Source organism: Canis lupus, chromosome 16 (genome assembly GCF_048164855.1).
Source record: "Canis lupus baileyi chromosome 16, mCanLup2.hap1, whole genome shotgun sequence".
NCBI lineage: Eukaryota > Metazoa > Chordata > Mammalia > Carnivora > Canidae > Canis > Canis lupus.
Genome location: NC_132853.1, coordinates 17,373,689 through 17,398,689, shown reverse-complemented (window position 1 = coordinate 17,398,689; position 25,001 = coordinate 17,373,689). Strand labels below are relative to the sequence as shown.

Here is a 25,001-nt window from a genome sequence, read left to right as displayed (position 1 = left end):
CTGACCTACATATGGCTGCGTTCTCCAATTTCTATCCCTCATCTAACCTGAGGATGTACAAACCTGCACCAACTTCCCTAGGCATCGATGGCAGGACAGTTCCTTGTGATGCAAATGACTGGGAAGACATTTCAGGGAGTAGCTGTTCTCACTATATTTTCTAGTAATATAAAGGAACAGCTTATTTTACCAGTCAACAGGCAAATGGGATTTTTCATGATCCTAAGGACCTTCCAAAGTATGATTTTCCAAAACTGCCTGCAAATGAGATTGAAGTTATGCTAATAGGTACCAACAGTATGTTTCAGAAGTGGCTGACATTACAGCTGCTTTTTGCCCAATGGGGATTTCCTTCTCTTCCAGAGGGAAGTAATCATCAGAAAATATTAAGTCAGGGCTCTGGAATTAAACTGACACCGACTTGTAAAGGAGAAAGAAAAATCCCCACCAAAGATAGGTTTGATTCTGCTTTTTCATTTTTGTAGTAAGACCTGCAAGGAGACTGGTAGATGGCTCTCTGATATAATCAAGATACTCATTAATTACCATGGTCTTGGAAGCACTTTCCTCCTCCCACCTCAGAGGTTTTAGTAAACTCTGTCCTGAATTTTGTGTTTATCATCTTCTTTATAGTGTCATTAGGCTTTGTTCTTAATATACTGCTTAGTTTTGCATATTGTGAACTTATATAAATGAAAATATACTCTATGTATGTATTCTTCTACAACCTTCTTTTGTCCACACTGTTTTTGAGATTCATCCGTGTGTGCAGCTGTAATTTCAGAGTGTGATGAATATACCACAGTTTATTTATCCATCCTGTTGATGAACAGTTTTGGCTACTATCAACAATTTTGGCTACTACTGCCATGGACATTCTTGCACTTGGTACATACTTTGGCTTATGAAAGATGTTAAAATATAGGAGCAGAAAAGGTGGGTCACAGGGCATATGTGCATCATCAGTTTTACTCAGTAACACCAAACTGTTTGTCAGTGCAGCTTTTCCCCAAGTCAGTTTATTCTGATGCTTGATCACTGGTAGGGATAGATTTAAGGCACTGGACCATATTTGTTATTTTTAAATTGTTAGTGTTCATTTATTTTATTTTTTTTAAAGATTTTATTCATTCATTCATGAGAGACACAGAAAGAGAAGCAGAGGCATACGCAGAGGGAGAAGCAAGCTCTCTGCAGGGAGCCTGATGCGGGACTCAATCCCTAGACCCAGGATCATGCCCTGAGCTGAAGGCAGACACCAAGCAGCTGAGCCACCCAAGCATCCCAACTGTTAATGTTTAAATTCAGCTGACTCTCTCCATCTATTTCAGGTAGGCATCAAGTAAACAAGTCACCAAAAAGAACTTAAGAGTTGGTTTGTGGCCTAGATGATGCAAAGAAGCTTCAGGTTCTTTTCTCCCTTGAGAAACCTCAGACCTGAATTTGGATTCACATAAATACAGTGACACACATGCGATGATTGGGCCATTCTGGGCAAGAATTTGGCCTTTTTTTTTTATTTGTTTTTATTGAAGTTTGATTTGCCAACATATAGTATAATACCCAGTGCTCATCCCATCAAGTGCCCTCCTCAGTGTCTGTCACTCAGTTTCCCCAACCCCCCACCCACCTCCCCTAAAATTTGGCCTTTTACTTTATAAATGAACAAGAAGGAAATCTAAGGGACAGGATACATATGCTATCCCATTTTCTTGCCTCCAATTTGCTTTCTTTCTTCTTGTTACATGTTTGGTAAAGCACCAACTTTGAGAAAGTTATATAGAGGAAAATACTGCTAAAAATGAAATATCAGTTATAGTAAAATCAGATTGTTTATGCTACCTCTTAGGGCATTAGGTAGCCCACAGAAAGTAGAAGAAAGAAAAAGCATCAATTGAGCATTTTCTATGTGTTGTCCATGGTCCTAAATGCTTCAAGATTATTTCACTGAAAAGCTATTAAGGAAAGCCTTAATCTACAATCTCAATTGTAATGTGAGTTCATTCTCAGATTCCCTCCTGCTGACTGACCACTGTGCACCAGCTAACAAGACTTCAAAGTCTCCACCAGCAAAGCAGGGGAATGTAAAAGACACCTCTGCCTCTTTTGGCCCTGGTGATAGGGGCGTTCAAAGAATCAAAACTGACATCTATGAAGACATGTGGCATGAACTCTCCCTGGCTACCACCCAGTTTCTTCTCTGCCCCTTGTATACTGGAACCTAATATCACAGACACATGGTCCAGCTTGCAAATGCCTGAAATCTGAACTTGTCTAATGGAACAAAAATCTGCCAGATACCTGCATGATCAGAGTACAGAATGACAAACACGGCTGTTGGCAGTTTAATGGAAGGTTTCAACACACACACACACACACACACACACACACACACACACACACCCTCTTCCTGTCTCATTCCCATCCCCCAGCTATAAAAACACAAAAAATAAAATTAGAAATGAACAGTATTAGTGGCTTTATAATACCCTCCCTTTTTAGGTCCAAAGGATTAAATACTAGCCTTCCCCAGGCTCTTAATGACATACTGAAGTATGCAAAAAGTTCCCTGCATTTCAGACAGGTGGTCACTGTTTGGCCCATAGCCTCACATTCTGATTAAGAGACTATGACCAATTCATAAATCACAGGAGCCTGGTATCACTTTGGTAAACTTCTTTTCCACCAAGATGTTGAAGTACCGAGCTAACACCCTCAAACAGAGGGCTGCCACCTCAAGTTAAGTACCCAGTGCTACTCTAGACAACCATGTAGTTGAAAGAATGCTAGTAGCAGGGCTCTATCTTTTTGAGAAAACTAGTACATCCTTCCTGGGAGAAGATCTGGAATATAAGATCTAAGTGCCTCCATAGGAAATGGGTTTCTTGGCAAACAGATAAGTAGGATTTTTCTAAGGACTTTCTTCTCCTGGTTACCTAAACTGTAGAGCTTCAGACAGTTCCAGGAGTCTGGGGCTTCTCGGTCTTTGCTCTTCTAAGCAGGCAGACCCTGGAGTAGCACTCAAGGGCTGGGCAAGATTCTGTTGGGCCCAATACACTTGGCAGCTAGTTTGCCAGTAGCCTCAAGTGCTGTCTTTTAAGAAAACACCAGAGACTGAAGATCCTAATGACTGTATACCCAGCAGGCACTCGCACTCTTTTTCCTAACTGGCAGACGCCTAATTTGGTTTGGGTATTCACTGTTCCATGGGAGCCCCAGCAGGAGACAGTCTGGAGGGAAGAGAGTAAAAACTGGCCACTTATTCCTCTAACTCTCTCTCCCTGCAGGGTCACTTCAGGTTGGCTGTGTCCCCTGACTGAAGGTTATCTCTCTTCTCTGAAGGTGCCTTTTTCTCCAGGAGTTTCCTTCCAGGTTCTAGTAACTGCTCCCTCCCTCTTTAGGCCTCACAGCTATTACTAAACAGCTCTGCTGACGCAAGTCCCTGGATTCTACTACAATCCCACAACTTTGTAAAAAATTGCTTTATAAAATCTTCCTCAAATAATCCTAATCTAAGCATGCTGTTTCTTGTTGAGAACTTGATTGATGGATGTATTCTATTACTTGCAGCTGAAAGCAGCCAAAGTGATACCCCTAGCACTAGATTCTAATTCTTAAAATCCAGGAAACATCACAGTACAGGAAATTCTAGGACCACTTCCTATTCTAGTTTCTAATGGAGTTAATGTGCCTGTGGGTGGTGGCAGGCAGCGGTTGGAGGAAGAAGGAGGGGGATAAATGGCACATGTATGTATGTGTTTCTGGGTAGCCCTGGAGAAAAATGATGATAACTATATTAGAATAACCCTTACCAGTATATATTGTACATTTAAAAAAAAGATTTTATTTTTAATTTTTTTTAAAATTTATTTATGATAGTCACACACACACACACACACACAGAGAGAGAGAGAGAGAGAGAGAGAGAGAGAGAGGCAGAGACACAGGCAGAGGGAGAAGCAGGCTCCATGCACCGGGAGCCCGATGTGGGATCTCCAGGATCGCGCCCTGGGCCAAAGGCAGGCGCCAAACCACTGCGCGACCCAGGGATCCCTAAAAAAAGATTTTAAAGTAATTTCTACACCTAATATGGGGCTTGAACTCAAAATTTCAAGATCAAGAGTTGCATGCTCTAATGATTGAGCCAGCCAAGGCACTGTAGTGTACATTTATACACATTTTTATTTACAACAGCCCTGTGGCATAGGGTTCTTTAAAAATATAAAAAAAAATTAATTTAAATTCAATTTAGTTAACATATAGTGTATTATTAATTTCAGTGTGACATAGGGTTCTTGTCATTTTATAGATGGAATCAGGTGAGAATCAGAACTGTGAAGTAACTCCTCAAAGTAGCAACAAGAGAATGAACCAGAGATGGAAACTAGATCTACTGACTCAAATTCTGTGGTTTCCTCATTCCCCAGGGCTTGCTCCTCCCTCCATGAATCAAGCCAAGGAAGGCAGGATAGAACTGAAAGGGAAAGGAAGAGGCAGTGTGATTTTGTGGGTTATGCTGCCCTTGTTATCCTCATCTAAGATTTTTCTGAAGTTCCTTTAATATCTAAGAAAAACCACATACGCTAAAAAAAAACCCAACCCAACAGCTTGCAGTAGCCTGAGATTCCAGAATAAATACTGAAATTGGCAGGACACATAGTATCCTTGCTCTCAATGGGTCACGTGAGGACACTGCCTAACATCCGTCATGTGTATGTCTGGGAACATACAATATTTGTGTCTCATCTAACCCCCAGATGCCTCTTTCTTGTGCCAAAAAGAACTGCTGTGTCCTACCTTTTGATCTAATCTAAAAATGTCATCAAAATCTGGCCCCAAAGACCTCTAAGTTCTTTTTAAGTGGAGGAGACTTGAGTATCCTCCCTGCCTCCTAAAAGAATGGCTCAGATGAAATCATGCCAAGTACTGAGTAAACAGGAGGGTTTTTTTTTAGTGGAAACCATAATGCTATGCTGTGGCCACATTTTCACAAGACTTTGGGGGTGGGAGGGTGGTCCCTCTGCCTGATAGGCTGGAAGGCTATTTAACATTTTGTTCAGGGAAACAGATTCAGATTCAAGAGTCAAGACCAAGTCATGAGACTCACTGGAGTCACACTCTGGCACTGGCCCCAACTGCTTCTAGGCAGCTGTGCCTTCATCTGAACAAAACCACCTAGGACATGCCCATATGGAAAAAACAAAGCAAAATGTAGCACTCCACAGAACTTTAGCATGTGGCATCTCATGAAATTGATCCTTAAATCCTATTTAATATACAAATCTCTTTCCTGAAAGTGGCTTCCACCACCAAGGGGTAAAATAACAATTCATTACTCATTTTATAACCGATTACAAAATTATTGTTGAAGTGAATTCTTATTCATACAGGAAGATGTTCAAGATCTAGTACTGGGTAGACAGAGAAAGATAAATATTGAATGGTATCACTTATATGTGAAGTCTAAAAAAGCCAAACCAAGAGAAATAGAGAATAAGTGGAGGTTATTAGGGGGTGGAGGATGGGGGAAATGGGGAGATATTGGTCAAAGGGTATAAACTTCCAATTATAAGATTAGTAAATTCTGGGAATCTAATGCACAACCTGGAGATTATAGGTTATAAAATTGTATCATATACTTGAAAGTTGCTAAGAGAGATCCTAAATATTTTCACCATAAACAAAAGAAACAGTATGTGAAGGAATGGAGGTGTTAGCTAATGCTGTGGTGATAATCAGTCTGCAATATATAAATGCATTAAATCAACACCTTGGATGCTTTATTTTTTTTTATTTTTTATTTTTTTAAATTTATGATAGTCATACAGAGAGAGAGAGAGAGAGAGAGGCAGAGACATAGGCAGAGGGAGAAGCAGGCTCCATGCACCGGGAGCCTGACGTGGGATTCGATCCTGGGTCTCCAGGATCGCGCCCTGGGCCAAAGGCAGGCGCCAAACCGCTGCGCCACCCAGGGATCCCCCTTGGATGCTTTAAATGCATATAATGTTATATGTCAATTCTATCTCAGTAAAGCTAAGGGTTAGAAAGGATGGTCAAGTGATGGCTAAGTGCAGTGTAACTGTTCAATATACATTGCTGCAGTTTAATAAAAACAAAAAAAGAAGATCAGCTATTGGATGAAGAGGTAGGTAGGCTGAAGAATAGTTTTTGTGAGAAAATATCCATCAATATATGTGGTAGGAGTCAGAGCTGGAGAAACACGCAAGATAGTGTTGATTGCTGTCTATGGGTATTGAATTTATAAATTATTTTTCTTTGTGTTTTCTGCATTTTTGCAAAGCATATATATATATAATCAGATTAAAATATGTTTAAAAGAAGAGAGTTATTTCCAGAAGTGCCTTCATACCCCAACTGTGATTTGTCACATAACCAAAATTCTGGAGAAGGCTCACTGAAACCAAGCACTGAAAAAAAATGATGCCTAAAATAGCACCAGGTATTTTTTATTTTTTTATTTATTTTTAAAAAATGGGCTAATTTTTTTTTAAAGAATTTCATCTATGCTTAGCATTACTCTGGGAGCAATAAGTATCCATTTGATAAGGCAGCTGTGTCTGGCCTTAGAAGAGGCTGAAAAATGTTTATGATAATCAGCACCAAGTTAAGAATTAAAGTAAGAGAACAGTATTTTCACCTTTTGGTTTAAAGATCATTTTTGAATGCCTGATCTTCTGTATTATTCTTAAATGCTTGCACTTATTTTTTTAAAAACTAGATTGACAGAGGTTTCAATTTTCAAAATGTATCACACATCCAAATTGGGCTGAGAAATAGCTGCAGGGAAGGATGTTTTATCTTGCCCCAGGGAGCGTATTGGAGGGAAAATCTGAGAAAGTCACTGAAGGACTCACCTTGCCAGTAAGATCCCCTGGTACTCTTCCAGTTGTCTCATGAAGCTGGGATTGGGCTTGGTCACTGTTCGCCTTTCCTTCACATAGTCATAGGCCCGGTCCAGATTCCAGCCATATTCCTTCATTGCATAGGCAATCACAGTGGAGGCTGAGCGACTCACCCCCATTTTGCAGTGCACAAGGCATTTAGATCCATGTTTCCTACATTGGGGAATTGAAATAAGTACACAATAGTGAGTATATGTTATTTTATTTATTATTATTATTTTTAAAGATTTTCTATTTTATTTAATCATGAGAGAGAGAGAGAGAGAGAGGGGCACAGGGAGAAGCGGGCTCCATGCAGGGAGCCTGACGTGGGACTCGATCCCAGGTCTCCAGGATCACACCCTGGGCTGAAGGTGGTGCTAAACCACTGAGCCACCGGGGCTGCCCTATTATTATTATTATTTTTTTTTATTGTTAAAAATATTTGTTAGTTGTTTATTTAACAAGAGAAACTATTCCATAATCCAGTATTTGTGTTTCAGAGTTCAGGAACACAGGTAAGTGACAAACTTCAATGGAACTCAATCCAAAGAAATTCTTTATATTCCAAATTTACTTTGCTCTCTGAAAGATACCAGCCTTCTTCATCTCCTCAAAATCTTTCATGGAATCAGGGCAGCCCCAGTGGCGCAGCGGTTTAGCACCGCCTGCAGACCGGGGTGTGATCCTGGAGACCCAGGATCGAGTCCCATGTCAGGTTCCCTGCCTGGAGCCTGCTTCCCTGCATGGAGCCTGCTTCTCCCTCTGCCTGTATCTCTGCCTCTCTCTCTCTCTCTCTCTCTCTCTCTATGTCTCTCATGAATGAATAAAATCTTAAAAAAAAAAAAATCTTTCATGGAATCATAATTTCTTTCTTTTCTTTTAAAGACTTATTTACTTATTTGAGAGAGAGAGAGAGATGGAGAGCAGTAACAGGGTGGGGGGCAGAGAGGGAGGGAGAGGCAGACTCCCTATTGAGCAGGGAGCCCGATGTGGGGCTTGATCACAGGACCCCAGGATTACAACTCAAGCCGAAGGCAGACACTCAACTGACTGAGCCACCCAGGCACCCCGAAATCATAATTTCTGTAGAAATCTGCATACGCCTTCTTTCTTGGTTCGGCCACAGCAAACTTATAGAAAGTTGCAACCCCAGGGATACAGTGAATGCTCCAACAATATGAAATCTCAGACGCTTGGCCAGAAGGTCTCACATCTGAGGTTTTGTCAAAGCGCTTGAAGTCATGTAGTTATTCTCCTTAACACCTACCTACCTCAAACCCAACATCCTTCCTAACAGAAATGGACCTAGTGAGTACATTTTAAAAGGTTTTAAATGTTTCCAAGTATCCTGTTGTCCTTCCATTTTCTTCCGATCCATCCCACCTTAGTATACTTATATACATAGTTGAATGTGCAAGGAAGGGAGGCAGTTCTAGTGTACTCAAACAATATTCAATGTTAATATTAATCCTTTTAAATTCATTCAGCAAACATTTACCAGGCGATCACTGTATGTAAGACAATGTGCAAGATACTAGGAGGTAATGATAAAGTAAATTTTCGCTGAATGGTAGGGTTCAGTGGGAGAAAGAATTAAAATTCAAGATGGTAATTGCAATAACAGGTGGTCACAGAGTATGAAGGGAGAATTTTTAATTTAGAGACTGGGCCCCATGTTGCAGGTTTGAAGGCCAGTACCCTTGCAGTCCCAGGGACATGTTTCAAGGCTGGCACACTCTTGAGTTACAAATGTGACGGTGATTCATCTACTTTATCCAAATGTTCTGAGTTGCTTCCAGTTCAAATTCCAAGAAAAGTTGTCTCTGGAGGAAAGTACAAACCAAATGAAACTAGCCCTCCTCTTTTACTCAGATGTAGCTCTAGATATCGCTTTTCACAACACCATCATCATATTTTGTCTAGGGCCTGGCTCTATAATCCACGGAATTGGATGGGACAATGTGACACACCATGTGGTTTTCTCAGTGAGGAGGGTGGAATTACCTACCTGTTGTTGTTTTAATGGGGTGGAAGAAAGAGGAAGCAAAGTTGCCATAAAGTGACACTAAGAAACAAACAAAACCCCATGGTCTCAATATGCCAGAACTCATTACCTTGGATATGAACATCACTCAATTATGCTATGCTAATTCTGCTAATAACACAGTGTCTGGCACAGAGTAAGCCTTCAAATATTTACTAAATGTATGAACAAATGTATGGATCTGCTGTTAGATCTGTCAGCTGTAAGTAGAAACATTTTAAAATCTGGAAAAAAGAACAGTTACTCTTGGGGCGCCAGTGTGGCTCAGTGGTTGAGTGTCTGCCTTTGGCTCAGTTCATGGGGTCCTGGGAGGGAGTCCCCCATCAGGTTCCCCACAGGGAGCCTGCTTCTCCCTCTGCCTATGTCTCTGCCTCTCTCCATCTCTCATGAATGAATAAATAAATAAAATCTTAAAAAAAAAAAAAAAAAGAATGGTTACTCTTTTCACTAGTATATGTGGGCTAAAAATCCTTCCTAGGTGGCTATTCCAATAAATTAAAAAAAAAAAAAAGTACATTAGCCTAATAGGGGAAATCTATTCATTCATTCACTCACTCACTGTATTATAGTAAACACGCTTCCTTCCAGAGGCTTATAATTCTTCTGCTGGAGATAGACACACATGAAAAAGTTAAGTACAATGCAAGGAAGGCATGAAGTTATGTGCCAAAATGAGTGAGCCAGATAAGTGATAGGAATTCAGAGAATGATCTGCAATAATCAAAATAGTCTCAAAAGGAAGGTAAGATTAACTTCCTACCCATCATTTAGATGCAAAATTTTGGGGTCCTTAGGTTGGTGCAGGTGTGTGTCTCTGTGTGCTTAGATCCCAAAGGACTAGAAAATTTTTGTGTTGTTTACAGCACCATAGGGTTTTCATTTAGACTACAGTACACAGTAACTCAGATATAAGTTCAGACATGTGCTCTATATTTTCCCATCAAGCTCTGACATCAAATTTTAGGTCTATATCTGCAGGCATGGAAGGTATTCAAAGTTAGATAATTTTAAGAAAAATACAAATATGAAATCCACCCCTATAAAAGCATTTATTCATTTTGAATGAGGCTTTTTCAGTAGATGGCTTCTAACTCACATACTGAAGGATCTGAAGTCAGTTCAGAAAATCCAATTTCCTCTTTCAGTTTCTGCCACATACCCTCCCCTCCTCTCCTGCCCCTCCCTATGCTGGGTTGTCTTAGATTAAGCCTGCTATCACTTTAGGAATGCTAAACCCACCCAGCCATCTGTAGATCAAGTATGGAATTCAGGGCCCTGATCAGCGTGCCATCTCAGATGCTGACCTAAACTTGCAGGAGTAGGAGAGCCTGCTTACATGTAACCTGCATGCCTCACCTTGAGGCTGAAATCAGCCTTTCCTTTCACTGGGACTAGGGCTTGCCTGAACTCTAGCCTCTTTGGCTGTGATCCTCACAATTTGCCTAGTCTTTTCCAGTCTCCCTTACTTAGGATACTAGACTCTTCCTAAATACTTGATAGACTCCGAGATAAGACATGATCTTTGGTTCAAGTCCTATTTTCAACCCTTGTTACTTAACCTCTCAGAACCTCATCTCTACAGTCTGTTCCCATCTGTACAAAAGGATGACAGTATATGCCTCTTTGGGTTCTGGAAAATATTACATGAGAGAATATGTGTAAAGTACCTGGCACACAGTAAGCATGCCATGAGTGGTATTATTGAGAACAATTTAATAATAGCCTTCAAGAATATAAAACACTCTCTCAGGTGCTAGCTAGAGACTCAGAGTATGGGCTCAAAGCCAGAGTAGGAGGATTCAAGGTACCTAAGAGGAAGAGCTTCTTGACTATGGAGGTCCTGAAGAAAGATGTGGAATCACTGCTGAAGGAGGACTTTGAAAACAAAAGTGCTTCTCATCTGCCAGGGATGATTTGAATGTGGTCCCATCAAAGGGGCAGCATGGCCAACATGCTCATTTATGGTTCCTTCTACTGAAGGAATATGTAGGATTGGCAAGGAAATCCCCAGGGACTTAAAAAACAGTGCTGACATATTAATAGTAATTAACACTAAACACTAAAGTATGGGACGCCTGGGTGGCTCAGCAGTTTCGTGCCTGCCTTCGGCCCAGGGCGTGATCCTCAAGAGACGGGATAGAGTCCCACATCGGGTTCCCTGCGTGGGGCCTGCTTCTTCCTCTGCCTCTGCCTCTCTCGGTCTCTCATAAATAAATAAATAAAATCTTTAAACAACAAAACACTAAAGTAATAGCATTAGTTTCACTAAAATGATTATCAACAGAAGGGCCAGAGAAAAATTTCACTGTTTAGAGTACCGTTAAGAGTCAAGTAAAAGAATGAGAAAAGATTTCCAAAGCTCACTATGCTTCCCATCTTGTCTTCAGAAAGGACTCCGTATCCCAACCATCTGGAATAATTTCTACCCTATAACTTTCAAATGTCCCCTTTGGCAATGTAGGCACTTCCTTCAGAATATCTTCCTTTGTTTCCCCTCATCTTGTGCTCAATGCAAACAGTTAACAGGAGCTTATCTTCTTCCAGGGGCTTCATCTACTCACAGGGAAAGTATGATGCCACCAACCAACTTTTCCCCAGGATTAAGGAATCTCAGTCTCCTTTTCTTCTTTACTTCCTTCTCCTAGAGTATAGACATTAAACCACCTATACCTCTCAGGCCCCAGCCATGTGCGGTGCACGAGGAACACAGGTCAGAGGATTTGTGGAACCATTACTCACTTTGCTTTAGAGATGAATTTGTAAGTGTCATTCCAGTAAGCCAGGAGATCTGTTGCCTCTTCATCATATACTCGGATGTTATGATACTCAAAGACTCCTGGGAAGAAGTTATCTATCTCTCGAGTGACATTCAAGATATACCGCACCCTGTGAGAAAACCAAGGGAAAAATATGTGCTCTACTATTCAGGCTAAACCCATTCTTAGGACTGTTTTTCTTAATTAAAATTTGCTTACTCCCTAGACTGAAATTAAATACTAAAATATTGAAAAAAAGCTAAAAAACTAAGGGACTATATACTTATTTAGTACAGAAACTACATAGCAGAATCCAGGATATATCTGGCACCAATGAATTACTAAGAGAAAAGGTGTCTACCAAGTTCAACATCTAAATTCCATTTTCAAAAAAAAAATTCCATTTTCAGTTTATGTAGTTACACAATCTCATCTTTGACAGTCTTTCGAAAATATGTCTCGTATTTTACTTCAAAGGATCAACCCAAGGCCAATGATCTGAAAATTTCTCTTCAGTTGCTAAAATTACCAGAAACATAATTCATTCTTTGGAAGTCATTTGTATTAAATCAGACTATTAACATCTACTTCAAGAAACTAAAAACAACAAAATAGGAAAGGTCAATATTTCCTCTTACCTTTCTAAATGCTAAATTTTGCTCTATTACTCTCTATAAACAAAAAGAAAAGCAGAATAGGTGAGGGCTGGGAAGGTCAGAGGAAAGTTGGACCTAAAACTCTCATAACTCCCTGGGCTGCTGTCCTGGCCATCACAGCAGCAGATGTACCTGCAAGTTCTCCCATACCAAGAAGATTGCAGAAAAATTTCTTCTGATATGTCTCTCACTGTACAATTTCAATAAATGCTTGAGTTCAATTTGCCAAATGCTTATCTTTTCTCAGTGCTGTGTGGACTTAGACTTCACTGGAGTTTACTCCACCAATACAACACAGACTAATGTATTTCCTCTGCAGAAGCGGTTTCCTTCTTAGAACTAACTACACACGGGGTTCTTACAAACCCAATCTCTGAAGTCAGAGAAACGACTACAAAAAGAGAGGGAGAGTCCTAGCTAACCCATTCTGTGGTTAAGGTCAAGAGACCCAAATTTTTCTTTGTTTTTTGGTTTTTGGTTTTTATGAGACCAAAATTTTTCTGAAACATGATTTGAACCTGTTTTAAATCTGCATCAAAGTCCATTACTAGAAACAATTTTTTTCTTTTTAATATAAAAAGCAAGCACATGCAATTGTGGAAAACAGTACACAGAGTTACTTTATAACGCAGCATTTTCCTCTCCTAGGTACGAAATGAAATGAAAAATAAATCTACCCCCAAAATTGTACATGAATGGTACAGTAGTATTCATAATAGCTAAAAAGTGGAAACAATTCATATGTCCATCAACTTACAACTAAATAAACAAAATGTGGTATTTCAGACAATGGAGCATTTTTGGCAATTAAAAAAGGAATGAAGTACTAATGCATGCTACAATATTGATAAACCTTGAAAATATAATGTGAAATGGAAGAAACCATTTTTAAAAGAGCATATATTATACAATTCCATTTAAATGAAATGTCCAGAACAGATAAATCCCTAGAAATAGGAAGCAGATTAGTAGTTTCTAGAAACTGAGGGAGAAGGAAAATGGGGGTGACTGTACAGGATTTCTTTGGATTTGAAAAAATGTTCTAAATTAATTATTGTACAACTCTCTAAAAGACAGTATCATTAAAGTGTACATTTTAATGGGTGAACTATATGACTTACACTCAATAAAACTGTCAAAAGAAAAGCACACTTCTCTTATTTAAAATAAAAATGAAAAAAAAAAGACCTCTAATCCCATATTTTACTAATGGATTATGACAGAAGCCTTCTCAATCCTTTCATTATAGAACTCTAGACAACCACTACCAACTGAAATTAGCACTCCTTGAAACTTCTTCTGACATATCTTATGGAGTAGCACTTTACATGGGGTTCTGCAGTCAGTAGATTGGGTGCCACTACCAAAATTAGACTTGAAAATCCCTTAAATGATCCAAAAGGGGCAGTGTTCATATTTTGTAACTGTAATTCTTAATCCACAAGCGTTTAAGAACCAGTGAATTTATGAAACAAGATCTAAGTAGATGTCTGAGCATCTAACTATACTGTCTTTTAAGACAAATGCATCTGTGTTTTATAATTTAGCATTATAAGTAGTAAATGAGATGAACAGGTATCATCTCCAGCTGGGGTTGTAAGTTAAAGTGCATTCTAAAGTCAAAGTATATGTATGCATGATGTTATTTCAATGCATTTGGCAAGCACTGGCTGTATAAAATCTCAGATTTCATATTAAACACTGTATCTACATGCTAGTTTCTGGCAAGTCACAGTCAATTTTTCTATCATTCCTTCACATTTACTGAGTACCTTCTTGGTATAAAGCTCTGAGCTAGGCAGACATGTTTTATACAAAACTAAGATACAGTCTCTATTTTCAAGAACTCTAGACTCAATTCTAATCAATTTAAAATGTCCAAGTTCTATTTATTTTTATATCTTAAATTAAGTAACCAGATTCACTCCTTGCATCTCCCCACTCCAAGAACTCTTTGTATAAATTCTCTGGCTTAAGTCTTGTTCCCAGTTCATTTTAACAATTATGACATACTTTTCTTTTGAAGTAAAAGTAGGGAGTATGACTCTGATTATCATGCTAAAGATAACCAGAAGGCTGACTTACAGCTTAGAAAACAGGTAGCCAGCAACTATCCATCACTACTTCTGGATTTCAGTAGGTCTTATCACTGTCCACAATTAAGAGTTAGCATGGCTATGTTCAATGAAAAATTTAGGCATTAGCTAAGAAGTAAAAAAGGAAGAAGAATGGCAGCTTTTTGCTTGCTAAGTGTTCATGGTGATCTCAATAGCTACTATCAAACTCAATAACCATACTGTTTAGGGGCACATTTCTTAATACAAGGTAGGTATTCTTGTTCAATTTCAGAAGCTTGTCCACTTTATATTTATAACCTACTTAGACTTCAAACACCTTACTAAAAAAGGATAGGGATTGATTCTTATTTTTCCTTGGATCCCTAGTATCTAGCACTGTACCTGGCCCACAGAAGATGGTCAATAAATGTTGAATGAGCAGCTATGAACCCAACACATGCAGTTCTGTGTACTCTCACATAAAAAGAGGAACCAAAGGCAAAACTATGGAGACAGTAAAAAGATCAGCGGTTGCCAGGGGTGGTGGTGGGAATAAATGGGTGGAACGGAAGATGTTTAGGACAGTAAAAAATCCTCTGTATGATACCATAAATGATGGATGCACGATAGATTTGTCCAAGGCCAAAAACTGGACACCAAGAGTGAACTATACTGTAAATATGGACTTGGTGTGATTATGATGTACTAATGTAGGTTTATCAATTATAACAAATGCACCACTCTGGTGGGGATGGTAATAATGGGGGAGGCTATGCACATATAAGGGCAGAAGTATATGGGAAATCTCTGTACCTTCTTCTCAATTTTACTGTGAACCTTAAATTGCTCTAAAAACAAAAAAAGGAATCAATAACTACATTTGTTTTAAACAGCAGGAAAGGCATGCATATTTATTTTGGAAAGCCTTTCCACCTAAACAGTATCTTTTTCTTGAGAGTTGTGTGTGTGGGAGGATGAAACAGTGGGAAAATAGCCACTTAAATTTTTATTACATTACACCTGATTAGAATCAACTTGAAGCAACTCCTAAGATTAAAGTTACTCACTGACACCTATTTGACAGGAAAAAGTAAAGAAAGAACAGTGATTTCTGTCATGGGGATGAAAGCAATTGCTCTGTGTGCTTACCCTCGGTTCTGTAAATCCTCTAAATTGGAGGCATTCCATTCTGAGCCCTGTGGAACCAAATAAAAAACAAGGTTAGGGAGTATTAGCAAATGAACAAAATACAATACTTGGAAAGGAATCCTGAGGAAAGAAGCAGAGCCAATAACATCTATCATGCTTCCTTTCTATATGTCAGGTACTTTGTATATTATCACATTTTGTTTTCATAAGTGATAGGGTAAAAAAGTTATCTTTATTTTTACAGATAAGAAAACCAGCCCTCATAGAATTCAAATAATTTTTGCTCAAGATCACATGCTGGAAAGGTATCTTTAATCATCCTACATTCTAAGTTAAATGTCATCTGTTTTCCTTGTTATAGTATTCTGATTTCTTTCAGGACAATGTATTGTAATTTTTACTTGCATATTTATTTATGTGCTTATTTACTACTTTTCTCCTCGACTGTAATATAAGCTTCTTGAGGACAGCAACCAGGTGGGAAACAGGATATGCAAAATTTAAAGAAGGGAGAGTTGTACAGATTATCTAGAAGATATACCAATTTTTAATATTTTACCACACTTGCTTTCTCTCTCTCCTTCCAATATGTATCATACTTTTTTGTCCTGAGCCATTTGAAAGTAATCTGAGCAATCATGACACTTCAATACCTGATCATATATTATGAACATGAACATTCTCGTTTCACTTTTACAACGAAGAGAACACTAACACAATATTCTAATACATTATCAATATTTTATTCAAAAACCGTCCTCTCAAACTATCCTTTATGTTTATCCAATCAAGAATTATACTTAAAAAAAAAAGAATTATAATTTGCATTTAGTTGCCACGTCTTTCTCATTTAATCTGGTCTTGGACAGTCCACCTCAACTTTACATTTAGTCTACATTTTAAATGTAGTCTACATTTTTGTAGACTATAGGTCTGTAATCTTGGAGAACTCCTAACAATCTGGATTTGTCTGATTTGTCTCCTGATAATTAGATTCAAGTCAAAATTCCTGGCAAGAATATTACAAGGATGATATTGTGTATTTCCTTTTTTTTTTTTTTGATATTGTGTATTTCCTATCGCATCAAATCTTGAGGCAAATTATGTCCATTTATCTTACTTGTCATGCTGAGCTTGAATTCTTGGTAGGTACCTTTGTATCTGCCACATCTCATACTGTAAAGATTTCTTAACGACTAATTAGTAATCTTTAGGTATCAGATCTTTGAGGTCATGTGAATATCCTGTTTCACAATAATCTTTTACCCTATGGTTTTAGCATCAACTGCTGACCTTGTCCAAGGCAATTATATTACTGGAGATTGAGAAAATGGTGGTTTTTTAATTCTATCATTCCTTTGGATGGTAGCTGGCATTCTTCTTTGTAAAAGAGAGCTTCACCGAGTCATCCCTTCTGCACTGTAAATGCCACTATGACTTCTTGAATTCATTTTGTACTTGGAATGTTATACAATCCATTACCATTTTTTTTCCTGACACTCAAATTGTCCTAAATTTGACCAGTGGGAATCTCTTCAAGCAGGCAGGCTCCTTTTGATATGACCCCACTAGTTTTTGAATAGGTCCTTGCTTTCTGGCACAGGAAATTGTTTCAGATTCACTTTGTGAATGGAATTAGCCCTTTCCCCAAGGAGCCCTGGTTTCTTTTAGCAAAGAATATTTTGCAATCAAAACCTGGACATAATTAGATATGCTCATAAATATTTAGTGTTACTGCTTCTAAACTTTTCAGTGGACAGATCTAGGGACTATTTTTTAAAAAACTATTGAATTTCCAGGGGCACTTGGGTGGCTTGGTTGAGTGTATGACACCTGATCTTAGCTGAGGTCTTAATCTCAGGGTCATGAGTTCAAGCCCCATTTTGGGCTATAGGCTGAGTATGGCATCTACTGAAAAAAAAAAAATTTACACTGGTACCTCCAATTCAAAGTTATCACCACAAGGTTCTTCCTTTTCTTTCTTGCCCCTTTGTCAACATTTTTCTCTCTCTATTCCAGAGTGATAGCCTTGGTTTCCAACAACTCATGTGCTCTATTTACAAAATAACTTCAACATTACTATTACTACACCAATACCATAGCCAATTACAAAACTATCAAGTTGAAATTTCTTTTTGTAGTTTTTTTTCTCTTCCCATGAAGAGGTTCAATCAGAATATTATGCTCAAAAGTTATTTGAATTAATTTCCCTCTGTGAAGTTATCCATTAGATATATACTTGGGTTCATTCACCCTTGTCTGTATTCAATTTTGGGTATATCCCTAAAATTGTGCCTTTTCCACTTGATTTTGCATATGCAAACTTTTTTAAGATTGAAAATCAAAAGCTTATTTTTTTTAAAGATTTTATTTATTCACGACACAGAGTGGAGCCTGCCTCTCTATTTCTCTCATGAAAAAATAAAATCTTTTTAAAAAAAAAGTAAACTTGAAGTCTCACTCCCACTCTAATCTCCTCAATCCCTAAGGGTAAACATTTTCATTAGTTTCTGGCTTATTCTACCTATGTTCTATTTTGAAAAAACATAAGCAAATATATCCTTGTTACTATTTCTTACTTACATAAAAGTAGTATACTACATATAGTTTTGTTCTTCGCTTGCTTTACTTTACAATACATTCTCAGAATCACTTTGTAGCAATTCAAAGAAAAATTTTCCTTATTCCTTCTTACATCTACATAGCACTTCACTGGATAGTGATAGATTTATTCAACTAGTCTCCTATAAATGTTGTTTCATATTTGTGGAAGTGAGGTTGTTGAGTAAAGGGCCAATGCAGTTTTGTTAGACATTGCTAAATTCTATCCATAGAGGCTGAAACAATTCTGCATTCCCACCAACAACTATGACAGTGCCACTTTCTCCAAGGCCTTGCCAACAAAATGTGTGGTTAAGCTTTTGAATTATTGCCAATCTGACAGGCGTGAAAGGTTATCTCAGTGTAATTTCAATTTGCATTTCTCTTAAGAGTGAGCAACTTTTCAATGTGTCTGGTCCATTTACTTTTTTTGGACTATCTGTTCATCTCTTTTGAAAAGGCAAACATTTAAAAGTAAGAATTTGCCTATTTTAGAATTATATATTAAATGGAATTTAGCATTAGAAGACTCAGGTTCAAGTTCCAACTTCCCACTCTACCGTGGAGCACTGGGCAAATTGCTTAATCTGTCTTCACTTTTCTTATCTGCAAAATGGAACACTCCTCCCACCTACTCCTACATACCTAAATGAGTACCGTCTCAAATTACAAACAGGAAGTTTTTCCTGATCTCCTCTGCCATGTGAGAAAACAAAGAGAAATCTATAACCCAGAAGATGGCCCTCACCTGACCATGCAGGCACGCTGATCTCAGATTTTAGCCTGCAGAACTTTGAGAAATAAGTTTCTATGGTTTTTTAAAAAGTATTTTATTTATTTATTCATGAGAGACACACAGAGAGACGCAGAGACCTAGGCAGAGGAAGAAGCAGGCTCTCTGCAGGGAGCCTGATGTGGGACTAGATCCCCTGATCCGGGATCACACTGTGAGCTGAAGGCAAATGCTCAACTGCTGAGCTACCCAGGTGTCCTAAGTTTCTATTGTTTAAGAGTCTCCATTCCAGTGCCCACCCCTTGACAAAAAACAAAACAAAACTGGTTTCTCCCATATTAAAGTGGAAAAACCCTCTTTCCATCCTGAATTCTCTTCCACATACCTTTCTTCATAGAAGTAAAATCTAATACTTTATCTGATTCCATATTTCCCATAGGTCTCAACCTACAGCACTGTGGTTTCTGCTCTCATCACTCTTGCTAATGTTACTAACGACCACTTCTAATTGTCTATCCCATTGGCCTTCCGTGAATATCTATCTGATATGGTTCACTACTCTCTCCATATAGAAATAGATCAGATTGCACAAAAATCTAGCCTCATACCTGGCACAAAAGAGAGGGTCAACAAATGTTTATTGAGTGAATGATCAAATAAGGTAAGTAAATGGAGCACTCTGAAAAGTGCTATGCAAGTACTATCATCATAATACAAGTGATATGTTATTCAATTTGTCTGTTGAACTGAGATATATATTTATCTATCTCAGTAGATCTACTGTATAGTAGATCTACTGTAAAGTTCTATTTAGGAAAAGGACAGTAACTGATGGATAACTGATCTTTTTTATAAATCAGGGCTCAGGTGACTTGCTTTAAAAAAATCTGGGAGGTTCTTAAGGCTCTGTGCTCAACCTTTGAAAACAAGCTCTCCCACAAAGAAAGAGGTAAGAATCCTAAAGAACTTCAAGGAGACAGAAGACAAGCAATAAGGGTTGAGTGGCTTAATGGTAGCCAGGGAAATGTGACCACTGCACTTCTTAATTTAGAAGTCTAAATCCTCTGTGGAACTTTGTCCAGCTAGATGGAAATAACCCTTACGTGATGGGAAAAGTCCATGGTTTTCATCTACCTGTCCAGAGAAAACTCAATGACAATCTGAAATGGCACATATCCAGAAACAAAATAAATTAAAAGCTTTGGCTACTTTCTCAATGAAGTCCATATAACATGACTTGGGCTCTGCTTAGGGCTGCTTCAGGTTCAACCTGAAATGAAGAACTGGAATCAACATGGTGTAATTACTTTTCTGTCCTCAAAATAAATGCCATTCATATTAGCCCCCTGGGGCCCTCCAAAGACTCAATCTCCCCCCCCCCCCCACATGCTTCTCAGGCTTACAATGACACAATTCCATGGGGTTTTCCACTATGTTCTATATAATTATGCAAAGCATATTCTAATCTTACTGAGGTGTAAAATGAAATCTTGGGACTATAATACATTTTTAAGTAAGTTCATTTTCATCTTTTACTCTGGTTCCCCTATATTGTGCCATAGTCCAAAAACCCAAGTGACTAATTTTTTTTTCTTTCTAAAAAAAATTTTTTTTAAGTAGGCTCCATGCCCGATGTGGGGCTTGAACTCATGACACTGAGAATAAGAGTCATATGCTACTGACAGGGCCAGCCAGGCACCCCCAAATGACTTATTTCTTTTCAAATATTATCCTTATGAAATAGCCTTGTAAGAGTCCAAGTGCTTCAAGCAAAAGAGAAGAGAGCACATTTATAGCAAATAAGAAGGACTGTATTCGGGTTCTACTAGGATCACTATAATTTGACATAATCTCCAAGGACTGGTACCTTCTCCATATCTTCATCATACCACACCTACAGCCTCAACACTGTGAGTCACGTTATTGAGGCAACCAGGCACAAGAGCTCTATTAATTTTTCCTTCTGAGAAAAGTTCATGCTACAAATCTCCAGTTGAAGGATAAAATCATGAATAATTAAAACAGCCCATTTGATTTAAGTCTCATCTATTCACATATCTTCTATTTCTCTGCACCTACAAAAGTAACTACCAATTTGAGGCTTTATTTTTCTTTGAAAAGGAAATATTATTCTGTAATGTCACATATTAAGAAGGATAACCATCAGCAGTAAAAACCAACTAGTTTTTTATTTATGAACAAAATTACTGGTTGTGTCCAATATTCCTGTTTCCCTTGTTCAACTAAGAAAGCTGCCTGCCTTTCAGCAAAGGGTCTCTCTTTTTTTTAAAAAATTTTTATTTATTTATTTATGATAGGCACACAGTGAGAGAGAGAAAGAGAGAGAGAGAGAGAGGCAGAGACACAGGCAGAGGGAGAAGCAGGCTCCATGCACCGGGAGCCCGACGCGGGACTTGATCCCGGGTCTCCAGGATCGCGCCCTGGGCCAAAGGCAGGCGCCAAACCGCTGCGCCACCCAGGGATCCCAGCAAAGGGTCTCTGTTCACATTTAGCTTTTTCTCAGCCAAACTGGACAACCTCCAGGAGAACTGTTGATATTGAGACTTGGTTGGGCAAAGGCTTCCAGCTCAGAGTACAACTCTTAAGGGTGTGGAAGAACTTTGGGTGGAAATACCCTGGCTTCCAACCAATCAATTCTCTCTTCTCATTGCAGATTTTCTTTAAACTATGCCTTATACTTTTCTTCTCCATACCAGCTGGATACCTTTCTAAATAAACAGCTCTGTGCAGTGCATTGCAGAGCTAAGCAGTTTCAAAAGGAAGGGGAAAAATCCTGCCGCCTTCCTTCACACAATCTGCTTGCACTTCAGGCATGGCAGCTCCGCACAAGATGAAATGACTTTGCAGAAAATTAACACCACCACTTGCAGCTTGGATAAAACCTCTTTTTCCATGTCAATTGCTGGGAAAGCCAGCAGAGTACACACTCACTGGAGAAGAGATAGAGGTTTGGATACAGGATATGGTGGTGCAAAGGGAGAAAGCCATTGATGAAGAAGTGTTATGTACTCATTTTGCTGGGTATGAATTAAATTTCAGAATTCTCCAGTTTGGAAGTTTTTCCCAAGTAAGAAAAATATACACAATGGAAAGAACATGTCCATTCTTTAGGAAACAGAATTATAATCTGAAGCTGATTAGGATTTCCCTTTTTCAAAAATATACAGACCACATTAAGAAAGTAAAAAAAGACTGGAATATTATATAACAAAATGTATCATTGCTTATCTCTTTTGCTGGTGATTAAATGTTATTTATTGTCTTCTGAAATTGTCTAAGCTTTCTACAACAAACATGAATTACTTTTTTATAATAAATAAAAAACCTAAGACAGAAGAATATGCCAATAATCATGCTAAGTAAGTCCGAGAAAGACAAATACAATACGATTTCACTTATATATGAAATATAAAAAACCAACAAATAAAACCTGACTCAAATATAGAGAACAAGGGGATCCCTAGGTGGCTCAGTGGTTTAGCGTCTGCCTACGGCCCAGGGCATGATCTTAGAGTCCCAGGATCGAGTCCCATATTGGGCTCCCTACATGGAGCCTGCTTCTCCCTCTGCCTGTGTCTCTGCCTCTCTCTCTCTCTCTCATGAATAAATAAAATATTTAAAAAATATATAGAGAGAACAAATTGGTGGTTGCCAGAAGAAAGCTGGGTGGGGGAATGGGTGAAATAGATAGGAGATTAAGAGTTACAAACTTCCAGTCATAAAATTAATAAAGTACAGAGATGAAAATGTACAGATTAGGGAATACAGTCAATAATATTGTAATAACATTGTACGATGACAAATGGGACTGTACTTATTGTGGTGAGCACTGAGTAGTACATAAAATTGCTGAATCGATATGTTGCAGCCTGAACTTAATATAACATTGTACGTTAATTATACTTCAGTCAAAAAATAAACAGAAAGGAATGGACTATGTGTAGCTCACTAAAAAAAATTAAATTGTCTAAACTTTCTAAAATGAACATGATTTATTTTTATAATAAGTAAAAAAAAAAACCCAAGACAGAAGAATATGCCAATATTCATAAAATAATAGGATAAATATACTGGTAAAAATACTCAAATGCATTTGTAGTTGATTAGGGACTCAAATCTCAGGAGAACTGGACTGTTTTTTCTGAAAGAGTACTACTAAAATTTCTCTATATATCCTAAAACATATTATTTCAAGAGGAAGTACGGAGAAGATAGTCCTTGGGTGGGTGGCATCAGAGACACAGGGAAGTCCACCCAAATTAAACAGGTTGAACAGTCACATATTAATTGTATTTCATATTCATTATGTCTACATCCTTTCTGGCATTAAAATACAAGTAATGGAAAAGTGACTTCTGAGTTTACAGCTCTGGTCATTTTCTAACATGAGCTATTTTTGGGTATAAGTACTTGCTGTTCATAAAAATTAGTCATGTTACACAGACACAGTTAGGGGCAGGGTCCATTTGAATGAGTGACTCATAAGTTTTCTATAGATGATCCAAAAATTCTTTCCAACGATACACCAGCAGGGAATACTTGGAACCCTTGCGGAGGTATACACAGATGACAACAAAGCCAAGTACTTTACAAATGGAAAGGTCAATGACAGTTTTGCAGTATAACCTACACCCAGAAATGGCAACACACATTGGTCAAGTTAAAGTCATGGAAAAAAAGTTCCCTTTCCAGCTCACAGCTTTTCATGAGTAATTTCATAGCTATACAGCACTATGAATCACTCTACAAGCACACATACTCTCAGACTGTCAAAAAGTTAATTCAGGGCACAAGCCTTCAATGGCATAAAATCTGACTGCTTGGTGACATAAACTCTTGAATATTCAGGGGTGAGATGATCCAATTTAGTCAGTTCCTGTGCATTTATTCCTCTTGTTTCCTGTTTCTCAGCTTCTAATCATTTCACAAATGTGAAATAGAGAAAGGAAATGAAATTCAAACCAATCAATTTATTTCCTTATTACAGTATTTTTGGTCAAAGTGTGTGGGAAGTGGAAACAAAATGAAGTTCTGACATTCCCCACTGATTTTAATTACCTTCTTAACCTTATTCCCACTACTGTGTACAGATGGAAACTAAAACTCTTCTAACATTTGGGAGGAAAATGAGTCTTAAGGTTTTTAGAAGCTTCCCTAATCCATTGGTCAGAAAGCTATCCTTGGGCTAAGTGCAGGTCACTGAATGTTCAGGAATCACGAACAATTTTAAGTCACTGAAATTTTAGCAATCACAAAAGTATCGGGGGGACTCAAAATGCAGCTATAAGGTTCTAAATGTTTCTAAAGTTCAATAGTCTCTCAGTTCATAAGTAGTCCAACCTGCTCTGCTCAGATATATTAGGCCTTATGCAAATTTGGAAAATGTGAAAGAGTGATGTCAAAGGATCATTCTATTTGGATACACTGTATAAAGCTATCGTGGACTGGTCTGTTTGACTTTTGACTGTCATGAAGAACAGATGAGATATTTAACAGTCCATGCAGGAGGGAAGGGACTGATTTGTAGCATTTGCCCATTTCCTTGGTGTAAAATTTCCCACCAAGTCAATTTTAATCCACCAGCTTGATGTCACTGAATGAGGAATTGGGAAGAGATGAGCAGAAGCCCACCATTATCTAACATTTCCACCATATAGTAGATGTAAATAACCTAGAGCACAGATAACAATAAAATCTAGTAAAAAACTAGAAAGGGATAGGGTTTAAGTATTTATTACTTTTGTTTTTAAGTTATATTTTATTTAAATATACTCAAATTTAACAATTGTTCTCCCAGAGCTGGTATGGACTAGATTTAGCACATCACTTAGAGTGGTCCTCAGACTTACCAAGAATACATGCTCAAATATCTGTGTAGGGCTATCCATTTGGCCAAGGATCACTATCATTTCATTATCTATAAATTCCTTGAATTCTCGCAAGTTGCACACCATTTGCATTTCCAACTCAGTTCGTATCTGAAACAAAGAAGACATATTTTACTCATCTCTGAAAAGTACCTCTGTACTTTCAATCAATCATTCACTATTTCTAACCCCATACCCACTGTTATCCCACT

The 25,001-nt window shown here is 38.2% G+C and overlaps 1 protein-coding gene across 5 annotated transcripts in view; it reads right to left on the bottom strand.

Annotated features, from left to right (window-relative positions):
- The window catches only part of SSH2 (slingshot protein phosphatase 2), a 239,208-nt gene that overhangs the window by 12,265 nt on the left and 201,942 nt on the right, over positions 1 to 25,001 (bottom strand). For all 5 annotated transcript variants that reach the window (XR_012008569.1, XR_012008570.1, XM_072779192.1 and 2 more), the window contains 4 exons: positions 24,772 to 24,900; positions 15,568 to 15,614; positions 11,689 to 11,835; positions 6,876 to 7,076 (listed from right to left, as the gene is read on the bottom strand). Coding sequence is in view for 3 of the 5 variants with exons in the window: in XM_072779192.1 (XP_072635293.1) it covers positions 6,876 to 7,076; positions 11,689 to 11,835; positions 15,568 to 15,614; positions 24,772 to 24,900 (524 nt within the window). In the remaining 2 variants the exon portion in view is untranslated. The remainder of the gene's footprint in view (positions 1 to 6,875; positions 7,077 to 11,688; positions 11,836 to 15,567; positions 15,615 to 24,771; positions 24,901 to 25,001) is intronic.